At 55.3% G+C, this 13750-nt stretch overlaps 1 protein-coding gene across 1 annotated transcript in view; it reads left to right on the top strand.

The window, feature by feature from the left end:
• The window catches only part of LOC135565163 (palmitoyltransferase ZDHHC1-like), a 96861-nt gene that overhangs the window by 59642 nt on the left and 23469 nt on the right, over window positions 1–13750 (top strand). The window contains exon 8 of the mRNA XM_065011223.1: window positions 12851–12972. Within this exon, the coding sequence (XP_064867295.1) occupies window positions 12851–12972 (122 nt within the window). The remainder of the gene's footprint in view (window positions 1–12850; window positions 12973–13750) is intronic.

The raw sequence follows: 13750 nt of genomic DNA, 5'->3' as shown, positions 1-13750 counted from the left end.
CTAGTGGTTAGAGTGGAGTGGAGTGGAGGGGCGGAGGGTAGACTAGTGGTTAGAGTGGAGTGGAGTGGAGGGGCGGCAGGGTAGACTAGTGGTTAGAGTGGAGGGGCGGCAGGGTAGACTAGTGGTTAGAGGGGAGTGGAGTGGGGCGCGGCAGGGTAGACTAGTGGTTAGAGTGGAGTGGAGTGGAGGGGCGGCAGGGTAGACTAGTGGTTAGAGTGGAGTGGAGGGGCGGCAGGGTAGACTAGTGGTTAGAGTGGAGGGGCGGCAGGGTAGACTAGTGGTTAGAGTGGAGGGGCGGCAGGGTAGACTAGTGGTTAGAGTGGAGTGGAGTGGAGGGGCGGCAGGGTAGACTAGTGGTTATAGTGGAGGGGTGGCAGGGTAGACTAGTGGTTAGAGTGGAGGGGCGGCAGGGTAGACTAGTGGTTAGAGTGGAGTGGAGTGGAGGGGCGGCAGGGTAGACTAGTGGTTAGAGGGAGTGGAGTGGAGGGGTGGCAGGGTAGACTAGTGGTTAGAGTGGAGTGGAGTGGAGGGGGTGGCAGGGTAGACTAGTGGTTGGAGTGGAGTGGAGTGGAGGGGCGGCAGGGTAGACTAGTGGTTAGAGTGGAGGGGCGGCAGGGTAGACTAGTGGTTAGAGTGGAGGGGCGGCAGGGTAGACTAGTGGTTAGAGTGGAGTGGAGTGGAGGGGCGGCAGGGTAGACTAGTGGTTATAGTGGAGGGGCGGCAGGGTAGACTAGTGGTTAGAGTGGAGGGGCGGCAGGGTAGACTAGTGGTTAGAGTGGAGTGGAGTGGAGGGGCGGCAGGGTAGACTAGTGGTTAGAGGGGAGTGGAGTGGAGGGGTGGCAGGGTAGACTAGTGGTTAGAGTGGAGTGGAGTGGAGGGGTGGCAGGGTAGACTAGTGGTTGGAGTGGAGTGGAGTGGAGGGGCGGCAGGGTAGACTAGTGGTTAGAGTGGAGGGGCTGCAGGGTAGACTAGTGGTTAGAGTGGAGTGGAGTGGAGGGGTGGCAGGGTAGACTAGTGGTTGGAGTGGAGTGGAGGGGTGGCAGGGTAGACTAGTGGTTAGAGTGGATGGGCTGCAGGGTAGACTAGTGGTTAGAGTGGAGTGGAGTGGAGGGGCGGCAGGGTAGACTAGTGGTTAGAGTGGATGGGCTGCAGGGTAGACTAGTGGTTAGAGGGGAGGGGCGTGCAGGGTAGACTAGTGGTTAGTGTGGAGGGGCGGCAGGTCGTCTAGTGGTTAGAGTGGAGGGACGGCAGGTAGACTAGTGGTTAGAGTGGAGGGACGGCAGGGTAGACTAGTGGTTAGAGTGGAGGGGCGGCAGGGTAGCCTAGTGGTTAGAGTGGAGGGGCGGCAGGGTAGACTAGTGGTTAGAGTGGAGGGGCGGCAGGGTAGACTAGTGGTTAGAGTGGAGGGGCGGCAGGGTAGACTAGTGGTTAGAGTGGAGGGGCGGCAGGGTAGACTAGTGGTTAGAGGGGAGGGGCGGCAGGGTAGACTAGTGGTTAGAGGGGAGGGGTGGCAGGGTAGACTAGTGGTTAGAGTGGAGTGGAGTGGAGGGGCGGCAGGGTAGACTAGTGGTTAGAGTGGAGTGGAGTGGAGGGGCGGCAGGGTAGACTAGTGGTTAGAGTGGAGGGGCGGCAGGGTAGACTAGTGGTTAGAGGGGAGTGGAGTGGGGGCGCGGCAGGGTAGACTAGTGGTTAGAGTGGAGTGGAGTGGAGGGGCGGCAGGGTAGACTAGTGGTTAGAGTGGAGTGGAGGGGCGGCAGGGTAGACTAGTGGTTAGAGTGGAGGGGCGGCAGGGTAGACTAGTGGTTAGAGTGGAGGGGCGGCAGGGTAGACTAGTGGTTAGAGTGGAGTGGAGTGGAGGGGCGGCAGGGTAGACTAGTGGTTATAGTGGAGGGCGGCAGGGTAGACTAGTGGTTAGAGTGGAGGGGCGGCAGGGTAGACTAGTGGTTAGAGTGGAGTGGAGTGGAGGGGCGGCAGGGTAGACTAGTGGTTAGAGGGGAGTGGAGTGGAGGGGTGGCAGGGTAGACTAGTGGTTAGAGTGGAGGGAGTGGAGGGGTGGCAGGGTAGACTAGTGGTTGGAGTGGAGTGGAGTGGAGGGGCGGCAGGGTAGACTAGTGGTTAGAGTGGAGGGGCTGCAGGGTAGACTAGTGGTTAGAGTGGAGTGGAGTGGAGGGGTGGCAGGGTAGACTAGTGGTTGGAGTGGAGTGGAGGGGTGGCAGGGTAGACTAGTGGTTAGAGTGGATGGGCTGCAGGGTAGACTAGTGGTTAGAGTGGAGTGGAGTGGAGGGGCGGCAGGGTAGACTAGTGGTTAGAGTGGATGGGCTGCAGGGTAGACTAGTGGTTAGAGGGGAGGGGCGGCAGGGTAGACTAGTGGTTAGAGTGGAGGGGCGGCAGGTCGTCTAGTGGTTAGAGTGGAGGGACGGCAGGTAGACTAGTGGTTAGAGTGGAGGGACGGCAGGGTAGACTAGTGGTTAGAGTGGAGGGGCGGCAGGGTAGCCTAGTGGTTAGAGTGGAGGGGCGGCAGGGTAGACTAGTGGTTAGAGTGGAGGGGCGGCAGGGTAGACTAGTGGTTAGAGTGGAGGGGCGGCAGGGTAGACTAGTGGTTAGAGGGGAGGGGCGGCAGGGTAGACTAGTGGTTAGAGGGGAGGTGTGGCAGGGTAGCCTAGTGGTTAGAGGGGAGGGGCGGCAGGGTAGACTAGTGGTTAGAGTGGATGGGCGGTAGGTAGCCTAGTGGTTAGAGGGGAGTGGAGTGGAGGGGCGGCAGGGTAGACTAGTGGTTAGAGTGGATGGGCGGTAGGTAGGCTAGTGGTTAGAGTGGAGTGGAGTGGAGTGGCGGCAGGGTAGACTAGTGGTTAGAGTGGAGTGGAGTGGAGGGGCGGCAGGGTAGACTAGTGGTTAGAGTGGAGTGGAGTGGAGGGGCGGCAGGGTAGACTAGTGGTTAGAGTGGAGTGCAGTGGAGGGGCGGCAGGGTAGACTAGTGGTTAGAGTGGAGTGGAGTGGAGGGGCGGCAGGGTAGACTAGTGGTTAGAGTGGATGGGCGGTAGGGTAGACTAGTGGTTAGAGGGGAGTGGAGTGGAGGGGCGGCAGGGTAGACTAGTGGTTAGAGTGGAGGGGCGGCAGGTCGTCTAGTGGTTAGAGTGGAGGGACGGCAGGTAGACTAGTGGTTAGAGTGGAGGGACGGCAGGGTAGACTAGTGGTTAGAGTGGAGGGGCGGCAGGGTAGCCTAGTGGTTAGAGTGGAGGGGCGGCAGGGTAGACTAGTGGTTAGAGTGGAGGGGCGGCAGGGTAGACTAGTGGTTAGAGTGGAGGGGTGGCAGGGTAGACTAGTGGTTAGAGTGGAGGGGCGGCAGGGTAGACTAGTGGTTAGAGGGAGGGGCGGCAGGGTAGACTAGTGGTTAGAGGGGAGGGGCGGCAGGGTAGCCTAGTGGTTAGAGGGGAGGGGCGGCAGGGTAGACTAGTGGTTAGAGTGGATGGGCGGTAGGTAGCCTAGTGGTTAGAGGGGAGTGGAGTGGAGGGGCGGCAGGGTAGACTAGTGGTTAGAGTGGATGGGCGGTAGGTAGGCTAGTGGTTAGAGTGGAGTGGAGTGGAGTGGAGTGGCGGCAGGGTAGACTAGTGGTTAGAGGGGAGTGGAGGGGCGGCAGGGTAGACTAGTGGTTAGAGTGGAGTGGAGTGGAGGGGCGGCAGGGTAGACTAGTGGTTAGAGTGGAGTGGAGTGGAGGGGCGGCAGGGTAGACTAGTGGTTAGAGTGGAGTGCAGTGGAGGGGCGGCAGGGTAGACTAGTGGTTAGAGTGGAGTGGAGTGGAGGGGCGGCAGGGTAGACTAGTGGTTAGAGTGGATGGGCGGTAGGGTAGACTAGTGGTTAGAGGGGAGTGGAGTGGAGGGGCGGCAGGGTAGACTAGTGGTTAGAGTGTAGTGGAGTGGAGGGGCGGCAGGGTAGACTAGTGGTTAGAGTGGGGTGGAGTGGAGGGGCGGCAGGGTAGACTAGTGGTTAGAGTGGATGGGCGGTAGGGTAGACTAGTGGTTAGAGGGGAGTGGAGTGGAGGGGCGGCAGGGTAGACTAGTGGTTAGAGTGGAGTGGAGTGGAGGGCGGCAGGGTAGACTAGTGGTTAGAGTGGAGTGGAGGGGCGGCAGGGTAGACTAGTGGTTAGAGGGGAGTGGAGGGGCGGCAGGGTAGACTAGTGGTTAGGGAGAGTGGATGGGCGGTAGGGTAGACTAGTGGTTAGAGTGGAGTGGAGTGGAGGGGCGGCAGGGTAGACTAGTGGTTAGAGGGGAGTGGAGGGGCGGCAGGGTAGACTAGTGGTTAGAGGGGAGTGGAGGGGCGGCAGGGTAGACTAGTGGTTAGAGTGGAGGGGCAGCAGGGTAGACTAGTGGTTAGAGGGGAGTGGAGTGGAGGGGCGGCAGGGTAGACTAGTGGTTAGAGTGGAGGGGCTGCAGGGTAGCCTAGTGGTTAGAGTGGAGGGGCGGCAGGGTAGACTAGTGGTTAGAGTGGAGGGGCGGCAGGGTAGACTAGTGGTTAGAGTGGAGGGGCTGCAGGGTAGCCTAGTGGTTAGAGTGGAGGGGCGGCAGGGTAGACTAGTGGTTAGAGTGGAGGGGCGGCAGGGTAGACTAGTGGTTAGAGTGGAGGGGCTGCAGGGTAGCCTAGTGGTTAGAGTGGAGGGGTGGCAGGGTAGCCTAGTGGTTAGAGTGGGGGGGCTGCAGGGTAGACTAGTGGTTAGAATGGAGGGGCTGCAGGGTAGACTAGTGGTTAGAGTGGAGGGGCGGCAGGTAGACTAGTGGTTAGAGTGGAGGGGCGGCAGGGTAGCCTAGTGGTTAGAGTGGAGGGGCGGCAGGGTAGCCTAGTGGTTAGAGGGGAGGGGCGGCAGGGTAGCCTAGTGGTTAGAGTGGAGGGGCGGCAGGGTAGCCTAGTGGTTAGAGTGGAGGGGCGGCAGGTAGCCTAGTGGTTAGAGTGGAGGGGCGGCAGGTAGCCTAGTGGTTAGAGTGGGGGCGGCAGGTAGCCTGGTGGTTCGAGTGGAGGGGCGGCAGGTAGCCTAGTGGTTAGAGCGTTGGACTAGTAACTGAAAGGTTGTTGGAACGAATCCCTGAGCTGAAATGGTAAAAATCTGTCGTTCTGCCCCAGGCAGTTAACCCACTGTTCCCCGAAAGGCCGTCATTGAAAATAAGAATTTGTTCTTAACTGACTCGCCTAGTTAAATAAAGGTCAAATAAAAAATAACAATATTTACCTCTCTTAGTGTGTACTGTACAGAGTCAATGCCGTGGGGAAATATTCATCCCTGAAAATGACTTCTATTCTATTCTGACCTGTGTCTCCTGCTGTGTGCCTCCATAGCAACAGCAGCATTAGCCCCAGTGAATACAACCAGCTCCATAGCAACAGCAGCATTAGCCCCAGTGAATACAACCAGCTCCATAGCAACAGCAGCATTAGCCCCAGTGAATACAACCAGCTCCATAGCAACAGCAGCATTAGCCCCAGTGAAAACAACAAGCTCCATAGCAACAGCAGCATCAGCCCCAGTGAATAGAACCAGCTCCATAGCAACAGCAGCATTAGCCCCAGTGAAAACAACAAGCTCAATAGCAACAGCAGCATTAGCCCCAGTGAATACAACCAGCTCCATAGCAACAGCAGCATTAGCCCCAGTGAATACAACCAGCTCCATAGCAACAGCAGCATTAGCCCCAGTGAATACAACCAGCTCCATAGCAACAGCAGCATTAGCCCCAGTGAATACAACCAGCTCCATAGCAACAGCAGCATTAGCCCCAGTGAATACAACCAGCTCCATAGCAACAGCTCACTGTTAACATCAATGAGGGCTTAGAAAGCATCCCACTACTCAGGAATCACATCATGTTACAACACTGGCTTGTATTACCTCTCTCTCACACACACACACCACACACACACACACACGCACACGTATACGCACACGCACACACACACACAAAAAAATGTAGACCAGTATGTTAGTCCCAGCATGGACTTGGTAGGATAGAAGGCCAAATAGGTGGAGGCTCTGCAGTGTGTGTGTGCGCGTGTCAAATAGGATTTGCCTGCTCTGGTTACCTTGGACACCAGAACGCTGGATGTCCTTTGGGTGGTGGAACATTCTTGATACACGCAGGAAACTGTTGAGTGTGAAAAACCCAGCAGCGTTACAGTTCTTGACACACTCAAACCAGTGCACCTGACACCTACTATCATACCCTGTTCAAAGACACTTATATATTTTATCTTGCCCATTCACCCTCTGAATGGCCCCCATACACAATCTATGTCTCAATTCTTAAAAATCCTTCTTTAATCTGACTCCTCCCCTTCACCTAAGACTGACTGAAGTGGATTTAACATGACTCCTCCCCTTCACCTAAGACTGACTGAAGTGGATTTAACATGACTCCTCCCCTTCACCTAAGACTGACTGAAGTGGATTTAACATGACTCCTCCCCTTCACTTAAGACTGACTGAAGTGGATTTAACATGACTCCTCCCCTTCACCTAAGACTGACTGAAGTGGATTTAACATGACTCCTCCCCTTCACCTAAGACTGACTGAAGTGGATTTAACATGACTCCTCCCCTTCACCTAAGACTGACTGAAGTGGATTTAACATGACTCCTCCCCTTCACTTAAGACTGACTGAAGTGGATTTAACATGACTCCTCCCCTTCACCTAAGACTGACTGAAGTGGATTTAACATGACTCCTCCCCTTCACCTAAGACTGACTGAAGTGGATTTAACATGACTCCTCCCCTTCACCTAAGACTGACTGAAGTGGATTTAACATGACTCCTCCCCTTCACCTAAGACTGACTGAAGTGGATTTAACATGACTCCTCCCCTTCACCTAAGACTGACTGAAGTGGATTTAACAGGTGACTTCAATAAGGGATCATATCTTTCACCTGAAATCACCTGGTCAGACTATGTCACGGAAAGAGCAAGTGTTCATAATGTTTTGTCCACTCAGTGTAAATATACTGTGTCCCTGGGGCCTCCTGTTCCACACGATGACAATGAACTAATTGGCCCCGTCACAGTACAACACCGTTTAAACTGTAGGGAGCTACTCTAGTCCTCCACTAGAGTGTATGGGAGGGAGGGGCCATAGGGAGGGAGGGGCCATAGGGAGGAAGGGCCCATAGGGAGCTACTCTAGTCCTCCACTAGAGTGTATGGGAGGGAGGGGCCATAGGGAGGGAGGGGCCATAGGGAGGAAGGGCCCATAGGGAGTTACTCTAGTCCTCCACTAGAGTGTATGGGAGGGAGGGCCCATAGGGAGGAAGGGCCCATAGGGAGGGAGGGCCCATAGGGAGGAAGGGCCCATAGGGAGGGAGGGCCCATAGGGAGGGAGGGCCCATAGGGAGGAAGGGCCCATAGGGAGGGAGGGCCCATAGGGAGGGCCCATAGGGAGGGAGGGCCCATAGGGAGGAAGGGCCCATAGGGAGGGAGGGCCCATAGGGAGGGAGGGCCCATAGGGAGGAAGGGCCCATAGGGAGGAGGGCCCATAGGGAGGGAGGGGCCATAGGGAGCTACTCTAGTCCTCCACTAGAGTGTATGGGAGGGAGGGGCCATAGGGAGTTACTCTAGTCCTCCACTAGAGTGTATGGGAGGGAGGGGCCATAGGGAGGGAGGGGCCATAGGGAGCTACTCTAGTCCTCCACTAGAGTGTATGGGAGGGAGGGGCCATAGGGAGTTACTCTAGTCCTCCACTAGAGTGTATGGGAGGGAGGGCCCATAGGGAGTTACTCTAGTCCTCCACTAGAGTGTATGGGAGGGAGGGGCCATAGGGAGGGAGGGGCCATAGGGAGTTACTCTAGTCCTCCACTAGAGTGTATGGGAGGGAGGGCCCATAGGGAGTTACTCTAGTCCTCCACTAGAGTGTATGGGAGGGAGGGGCCTTAGGGAGTTACTCTAGTCCTCCACTAGAGTGTATGGGAGGGAGGGCCCATAGGGAGTTACTCTAGTCCTCCACTAGAGTGTATGGGAGGGAGGGGCCATAGGGAGTTACTCTAGTCCTCCACTAGAGTGTATGGGAGGGAGGGGCCTTAGGGAGTTACTCTAGTCCTCCACTAGAGTGTATGGGAGGGAGGGGCCATAGGGAGTTACTCTAGTCCTCCACTAGAGTGTATGGGAGGGAGGGCCCATAGGGAGTTACTCTAGTCCTCCACTAGAGTGTATGGGAGGGAGGGCCCATAGGGAGTTACTCTAGTCCTCCACTAGAGTGTATGGGAGGGAGGGGACATAGGGAGGAAGGGGCCATAGGGAGTTACTCTAGTCCTCCACTAGAGTGTATGGGAGGGAGGGGCCATAGGGAGGGAGGGGCCATAGGGAGGAAGGGGCCATAGGGAGTTACTCTAGTCCTCCACTAGAGTGTATGGGAGGGAGGGGACATAGGGAGGAAGGGGCCATAGGGAGTTACTCTAGTCCTCCACTAGAGTATATGGGAGGGAGGGGCCTTAGGGAGTTACTCTAGTCCTCCACTAGAGTGTATGGGAGGGAGGGGCCATAGGGAGGGAGGGGCCATAGGGAGGAAGGGGCCATAGGGAGTTACTCTAGTCCTCCACTAGAGTATATGGGAGGGAGGGGCCTTAGGGAGTTACTCTAGTCCTCCACTAGAGTGTATGGGAGGGAGGGGCCTTAGGGAGTTACTCTAGTCCTCCACTAGAGTATATGGGAGGGAGGGGCCTTAGGGAGGGAGGGGCCCATAGGGAGTTACTCTAGTCCTCCACTAGAGTGTATGGGAGGGAGGGGCCATAGGGAGGGAGGGGCCATAGGGAGGAAGGGCCCATAGGGAGCTACTCTAGTCCTCCACTAGAGTGTATGGGAGGGAGGGGCCATAGGGAGGGAGGGGCCATAGGGAGGAAGGGCCCATAGGGAGTTACTCTAGTCCTCCACTAGAGTGTATGGGAGGGAGGGCCCATAGGGAGGAAGGGCCCATAGGGAGGGAGGGCCCATAGGGAGGGAGGGCCCATAGGGAGGAAGGGCCCATAGGGAGGGAGGGCCCATAGGGAGGGAGGGGCCATAGGGAGCTACTCTAGTCCTCCACAGGAGTGTATGGGAGGGAGGGGACATAGGGAGTTACTCTAGTCCTCCACTAGAGTGTATGGGAGGGAGGGGCCATAGGGAGGGAGGGGCCATAGGGAGCTACTCTAGTCCTCCACTAGAGTGTATGGGAGGGAGGGGCCTTAGGGAGTTACTCTAGTCCTCCACTAGAGTGTATGGGAGGGAGGGGCCATAGGGAGTTACTCTAGTCCTCCACTAGAGTGTATGGGAGGGAGGGCCCATAGGGAGTTACTCTAGTCCTCCACTAGAGTGTATGGGAGGGAGGGCCCATAGGGAGTTACTCTAGTCCTCCACTAGAGTGTATGGGAGGGAGGGGACATAGGGAGGAAGGGGCCATAGGGAGTTACTCTAGTCCTCCACTAGAGTATATGGGAGGGAGGGGCCTTAGGGAGTTACTCTAGTCCTCCACTAGAGTGTATGGGAGGGAGGGGCCATAGGGAGGGAGGGGCCATAGGGAGGAAGGGGCCATAGGGAGTTACTCTAGTCCTCCACTAGAGTATATGGGAGGGAGGGGCCTTAGGGAGTTACTCTAGTCCTCCACTAGAGTGTATGGGAGGGAGGGCCCATAGGGAGGGAGGGGCCATAGGGAGGAAGGGCCCATAGGGAGAGTTACTCTAGTCCTCCACTAGAGTGTATGGGAGGGAGGGCCCATAGGGAGGAAGGGCCCATAGGGAGGGAGGGCCCATAGGGAGGGAGGGCCCATAGGGAGGAAGGGCCCATAGGGAGGGAGGGCCCATAGGGAGGGAGGGGCCATAGGGAGCTACTCTAGTCCTCCACAAGAGTGTATGGGAGGGAGGGGCCATAGGGAGTTACTCTAGTCCTCCACTAGAGTGTATGGGAGGGAGGGGCCATAGGGAGGGAGGGGCCATAGGGAGCTACTCTAGTCCTCCACTAGAGTGTATGGGAGGGAGGGCCCATAGGGAGGGAGGGGCCATAGGGAGGAAGGGCCCATAGGGAGTTACTCTAGTCCTCCACTAGAGTGTATGGGAGGGAGGGCCCATAGGGAGGAAGGGCCCATAGGGAGGGAGGGCCCATAGGGAGGGAGGGCCCATAGGGAGGAAGGGCCCATAGGGAGGGAGGGCCCATAGGGAGGGAGGGGGCCATAGGGAGCTACTCTAGTCCTCCACAAGAGTGTATGGGAGGGAGGGGCCTTAGGGAGTTACTCTAGTCCTCCACTAGAGTGTATGGGAGGGAGGGGCCATAGGGAGTTACTCTAGTCCTCCACTAGAGTGTATGGGAGGGAGGGCCCATAGGGAGTTACTCTAGTCCTCCACTAGAGTGTATGGGAGGGAGGGCCCATAGGGAGTTACTCTAGTCCTCCACTAGAGTGTATGGGAGGGAGGGGACATAGGGAGGAAGGGGCCATAGGGAGTTACTCTAGTCCTCCACTAGAGTATATGGGAGGGAGGGGCCTTAGGGAGTTACTCTAGTCCTCCACTAGAGTGTATGGGAGGGAGGGGGCCATAGGGAGGGAGGGGCCATAGGGAGGAAGGGGCCATAGGGAGTTACTCTAGTCCTCCACTAGAGTATATGGGAGGGAGGGGCCTTAGGGAGTTACTCTAGTCCTCCACTAGAGTGTATGGGAGGGAGGGGACATAGGGAGGAAGGGGCCATAGGGAGTTACTCTAGTCCTCCACTAGAGTATATGGGAGGGAGGGGCCTTAGGGAGTTACTCTAGTCCTCCACTAGAGTGTATGGGAGGGAGGGGCCATAGGGAGGGAGGGGCCATAGGGAGGAAGGGGCCATAGGGAGTTACTCTAGTCCTCCACTAGAGTATATGGGAGGGAGGGGCCTTAGGGAGTTACTCTAGTCCTCCACTAGAGTGTATGGGAGGGAGGGCCCATAGGGAGGGAGGGGCCATAGGGAGGAAGGGGCCATAGGGAGTTACTCTAGTCCTCCACTAGAGTATATGGGAGGGAGGGGCCTTAGGGAGTTACTCTAGTCCTCCACTAGAGTGTATGGGAGGGAGGGCCCATAGGGAGTTACTCTAGTCCTCCACTAGAGTATATGGGAGGGAGGGGCCATAGGGAGTTACTCTAGTCCTCCACTAGTGTATGGGAGGGAGGGGCCATAGGGAGTTACTCTAGTCCTCCACTAGAGTGTATGGGAGGGAGGGGCCATAGGGAGTTACTCTAGTCCTCCACTAGAGTGTATGGGAGGGAGGGGCCTTAGGGAGTTACTCTAGTCCTCCACTAGAGTGTATGGGAGGGAGGGGCCATAGGGAGTTACTCTAGTCCTCCACTAGAGTATATGGGAGGGAGGGGCCTTAGGGAGGGAGGGGCCCATAGGGAGTTACTCTAGTCCTCCACTAGAGTGTATGGGAGGGAGGGGCCATAGGGAGTTACTCTAGTCCTCCACTAGAGTATATGGGAGGGAGGGGCCTTAGGGAGGGAGGGGCCCATAAGGAGTTACTCTAGTCCTCCACTAGAGTGTATGGGAGGGAGGGGCCATAGGGAGGAAGGGGCCATAGGGAGGGAGGGCCCATAGGGAGGGAGGGCCCATAGGGAGTTACTCTAGTCCTCCACTAGAGTGTATGGTAGGGAGGGGCCATAGGGAGGAAGGGGCCATAGGGAGGGAGGGCCCATAGGGAGGGAGGGCCCATAGGGAGTTACTCTAGTCCTCCACTAGAGTATATGGGAGGGAGGGGCCATAGGGAGCTACTCTAGTCCTCCACTAGAGTGTATGGGAGGGAGGGGCCCATAGGGAGTTACTCTAGTCCTCCACTAGAGTGTATGGGAGGGAGGGGCCATAGGGAGTTACTCTAGTCCTCCACTAGAGTGTATGGGAGGGAGGGGCCATAGGGAGTTACTCTAGTCCTCCACTAGAGTGTATGGGAGGGAGGGGCCATAGGGAGTTACTCTAGTCCTCCACTAGAGTGTATGGGAGCAAAGCCTTTCATTGTAGGAGTGCTGATCTCTGATCAGTTTAGTCTTTTACATTATAATAAATAAGAGCGGGAACCTGATCCCAGGCCTGTAATGTAGAGAGTTACCACAAGGGGGCGTAGGAGGGATGTCTGTCCACTGTGTTGTAGCCTGCTACTGTGTTGTAGCCTGCTACTGTGTCCATAGAGAGAGCAAGGCTGCTTCCTTACGTTGATGATGGAAGGCTGAGATCGCCAACTGGCAGAAAATTCAGCTCACGGACAATTTTATTTGGCACACAAAGTTTTTCTGAGACAAAAAAAGAATAATTTGTTTTTGGACATAAAAGATGAATAAATAATAATAATAATAATAAATAAAATAATTCACCTCAAAATGATTTTAATTTAGTAAATCTGTTCCCAAGTAATTCCACTCATAAACAGAAAGATGTGATTGTGTATCAAATCAAATCAAATGTATTTATATAGCCCTTCGTACATCAGCTGATACCTCAAAGTGCTGTACAGAAACCCAGCCTAAACCCCCAAACAGCAAGCGATGCAGGTGTAGAAGCACGGTGGCTAGGAATTCCACTCATAAACAGAAAGATGTGATTCTGTATCAATGTAATCAACATTTGAAATGATTATGTTTTTATTAAATATAAAATCTGTTTGGGATTTTTGCGTCAATTTGTAATCTACAAATTAATTGGTTTTATGTTCTGGCCCTCCGACCGTCCACACAAGAAAATAAAAAACATCTTGTAGCTGAATCTAGTTGATGATCCTTGATGTAAGATTTCATGAGATTCAGGTGTGGGTGTGGGTGTGTGTGGGTGTGTGTGGGTGTGTGTGGGGTGTGTGGGTGGGTGTGTGTGTGTGTCGCTAACCCTCCTCTCTCTCCGTTTACAGTGTGGAACCGTCTGAATACCTATGAGTACATTGTCAGACAGAGGCATCGCCAGGAGCCCAGAGACCTCAGTAAAGGAGGACAGGGGACCCAAGCAGCGCCTCCTAAATCCAACCTCATCAAGGTACGCTGGTCCAGGGAAATGGGAGGGGCCATTTATATGCACTAAACAATGTCTCTTTCCTTCCATCCTACCTCATCAAGGTACGCTGGTCCAGGGAAATGGGAGGGGCCATTTATATGCACTAAACCATGTCTCTTTCCTACCATCCAACCTCATCAAGGTACGCTGGTCCAGGGAAATGGGAGGGGCCATTTATATGCACTAAACAATGTCTCTTTCCTTCCATCCTACCTCATCAAGGTACGCTGACTGTCTGTTCTACCTCAGACCAGACTCACTGTCTGTTCTACCTCAGACCAGACTCACTAACTGTCTGTTCTACCTCAGACCAGACTCACTAACTGTCTGTTCTACCTCAGACCAGACTCACTAACTGTCTGTTCTACCTCAGACCAGACTCACTAACTGTCCGTTCTACCTCAGACCAGACTCACTAACTGTCTGTTCTACCTCAGACCAGACTCACTGTCAGTTCTACCTCAGACCAGACTCACTAACTGTCTGTTCTACCTCAGACCAGACTCACTAACTGTCCGTTCTACCTCAGACCAGACTCACTAACTGTCTGTTCTACCTCAGACCAGACTCACTAACTGTCTGTTCTACCTCAGACCAGACTCACTAACTGTCTGTTCTGTCTCAGACCAGACTCACTAACTGTCTGTTCTACCTCAGACCAGACTCACTAACTGTCTGTTCTACCTCAGACCAGACTCACTAACTGTCTGTTCTACCTCAGCCCAGACTCACTAACTGTCTGTTCTACCTCAGCCCAGAC

Source organism: Oncorhynchus nerka, linkage group LG27 (genome assembly GCF_034236695.1).
Source record: "Oncorhynchus nerka isolate Pitt River linkage group LG27, Oner_Uvic_2.0, whole genome shotgun sequence".
Taxonomy (NCBI): domain Eukaryota; kingdom Metazoa; phylum Chordata; class Actinopteri; order Salmoniformes; family Salmonidae; genus Oncorhynchus; species Oncorhynchus nerka.
This window is presented reverse-complemented; position numbering and strand designations above follow the sequence as displayed.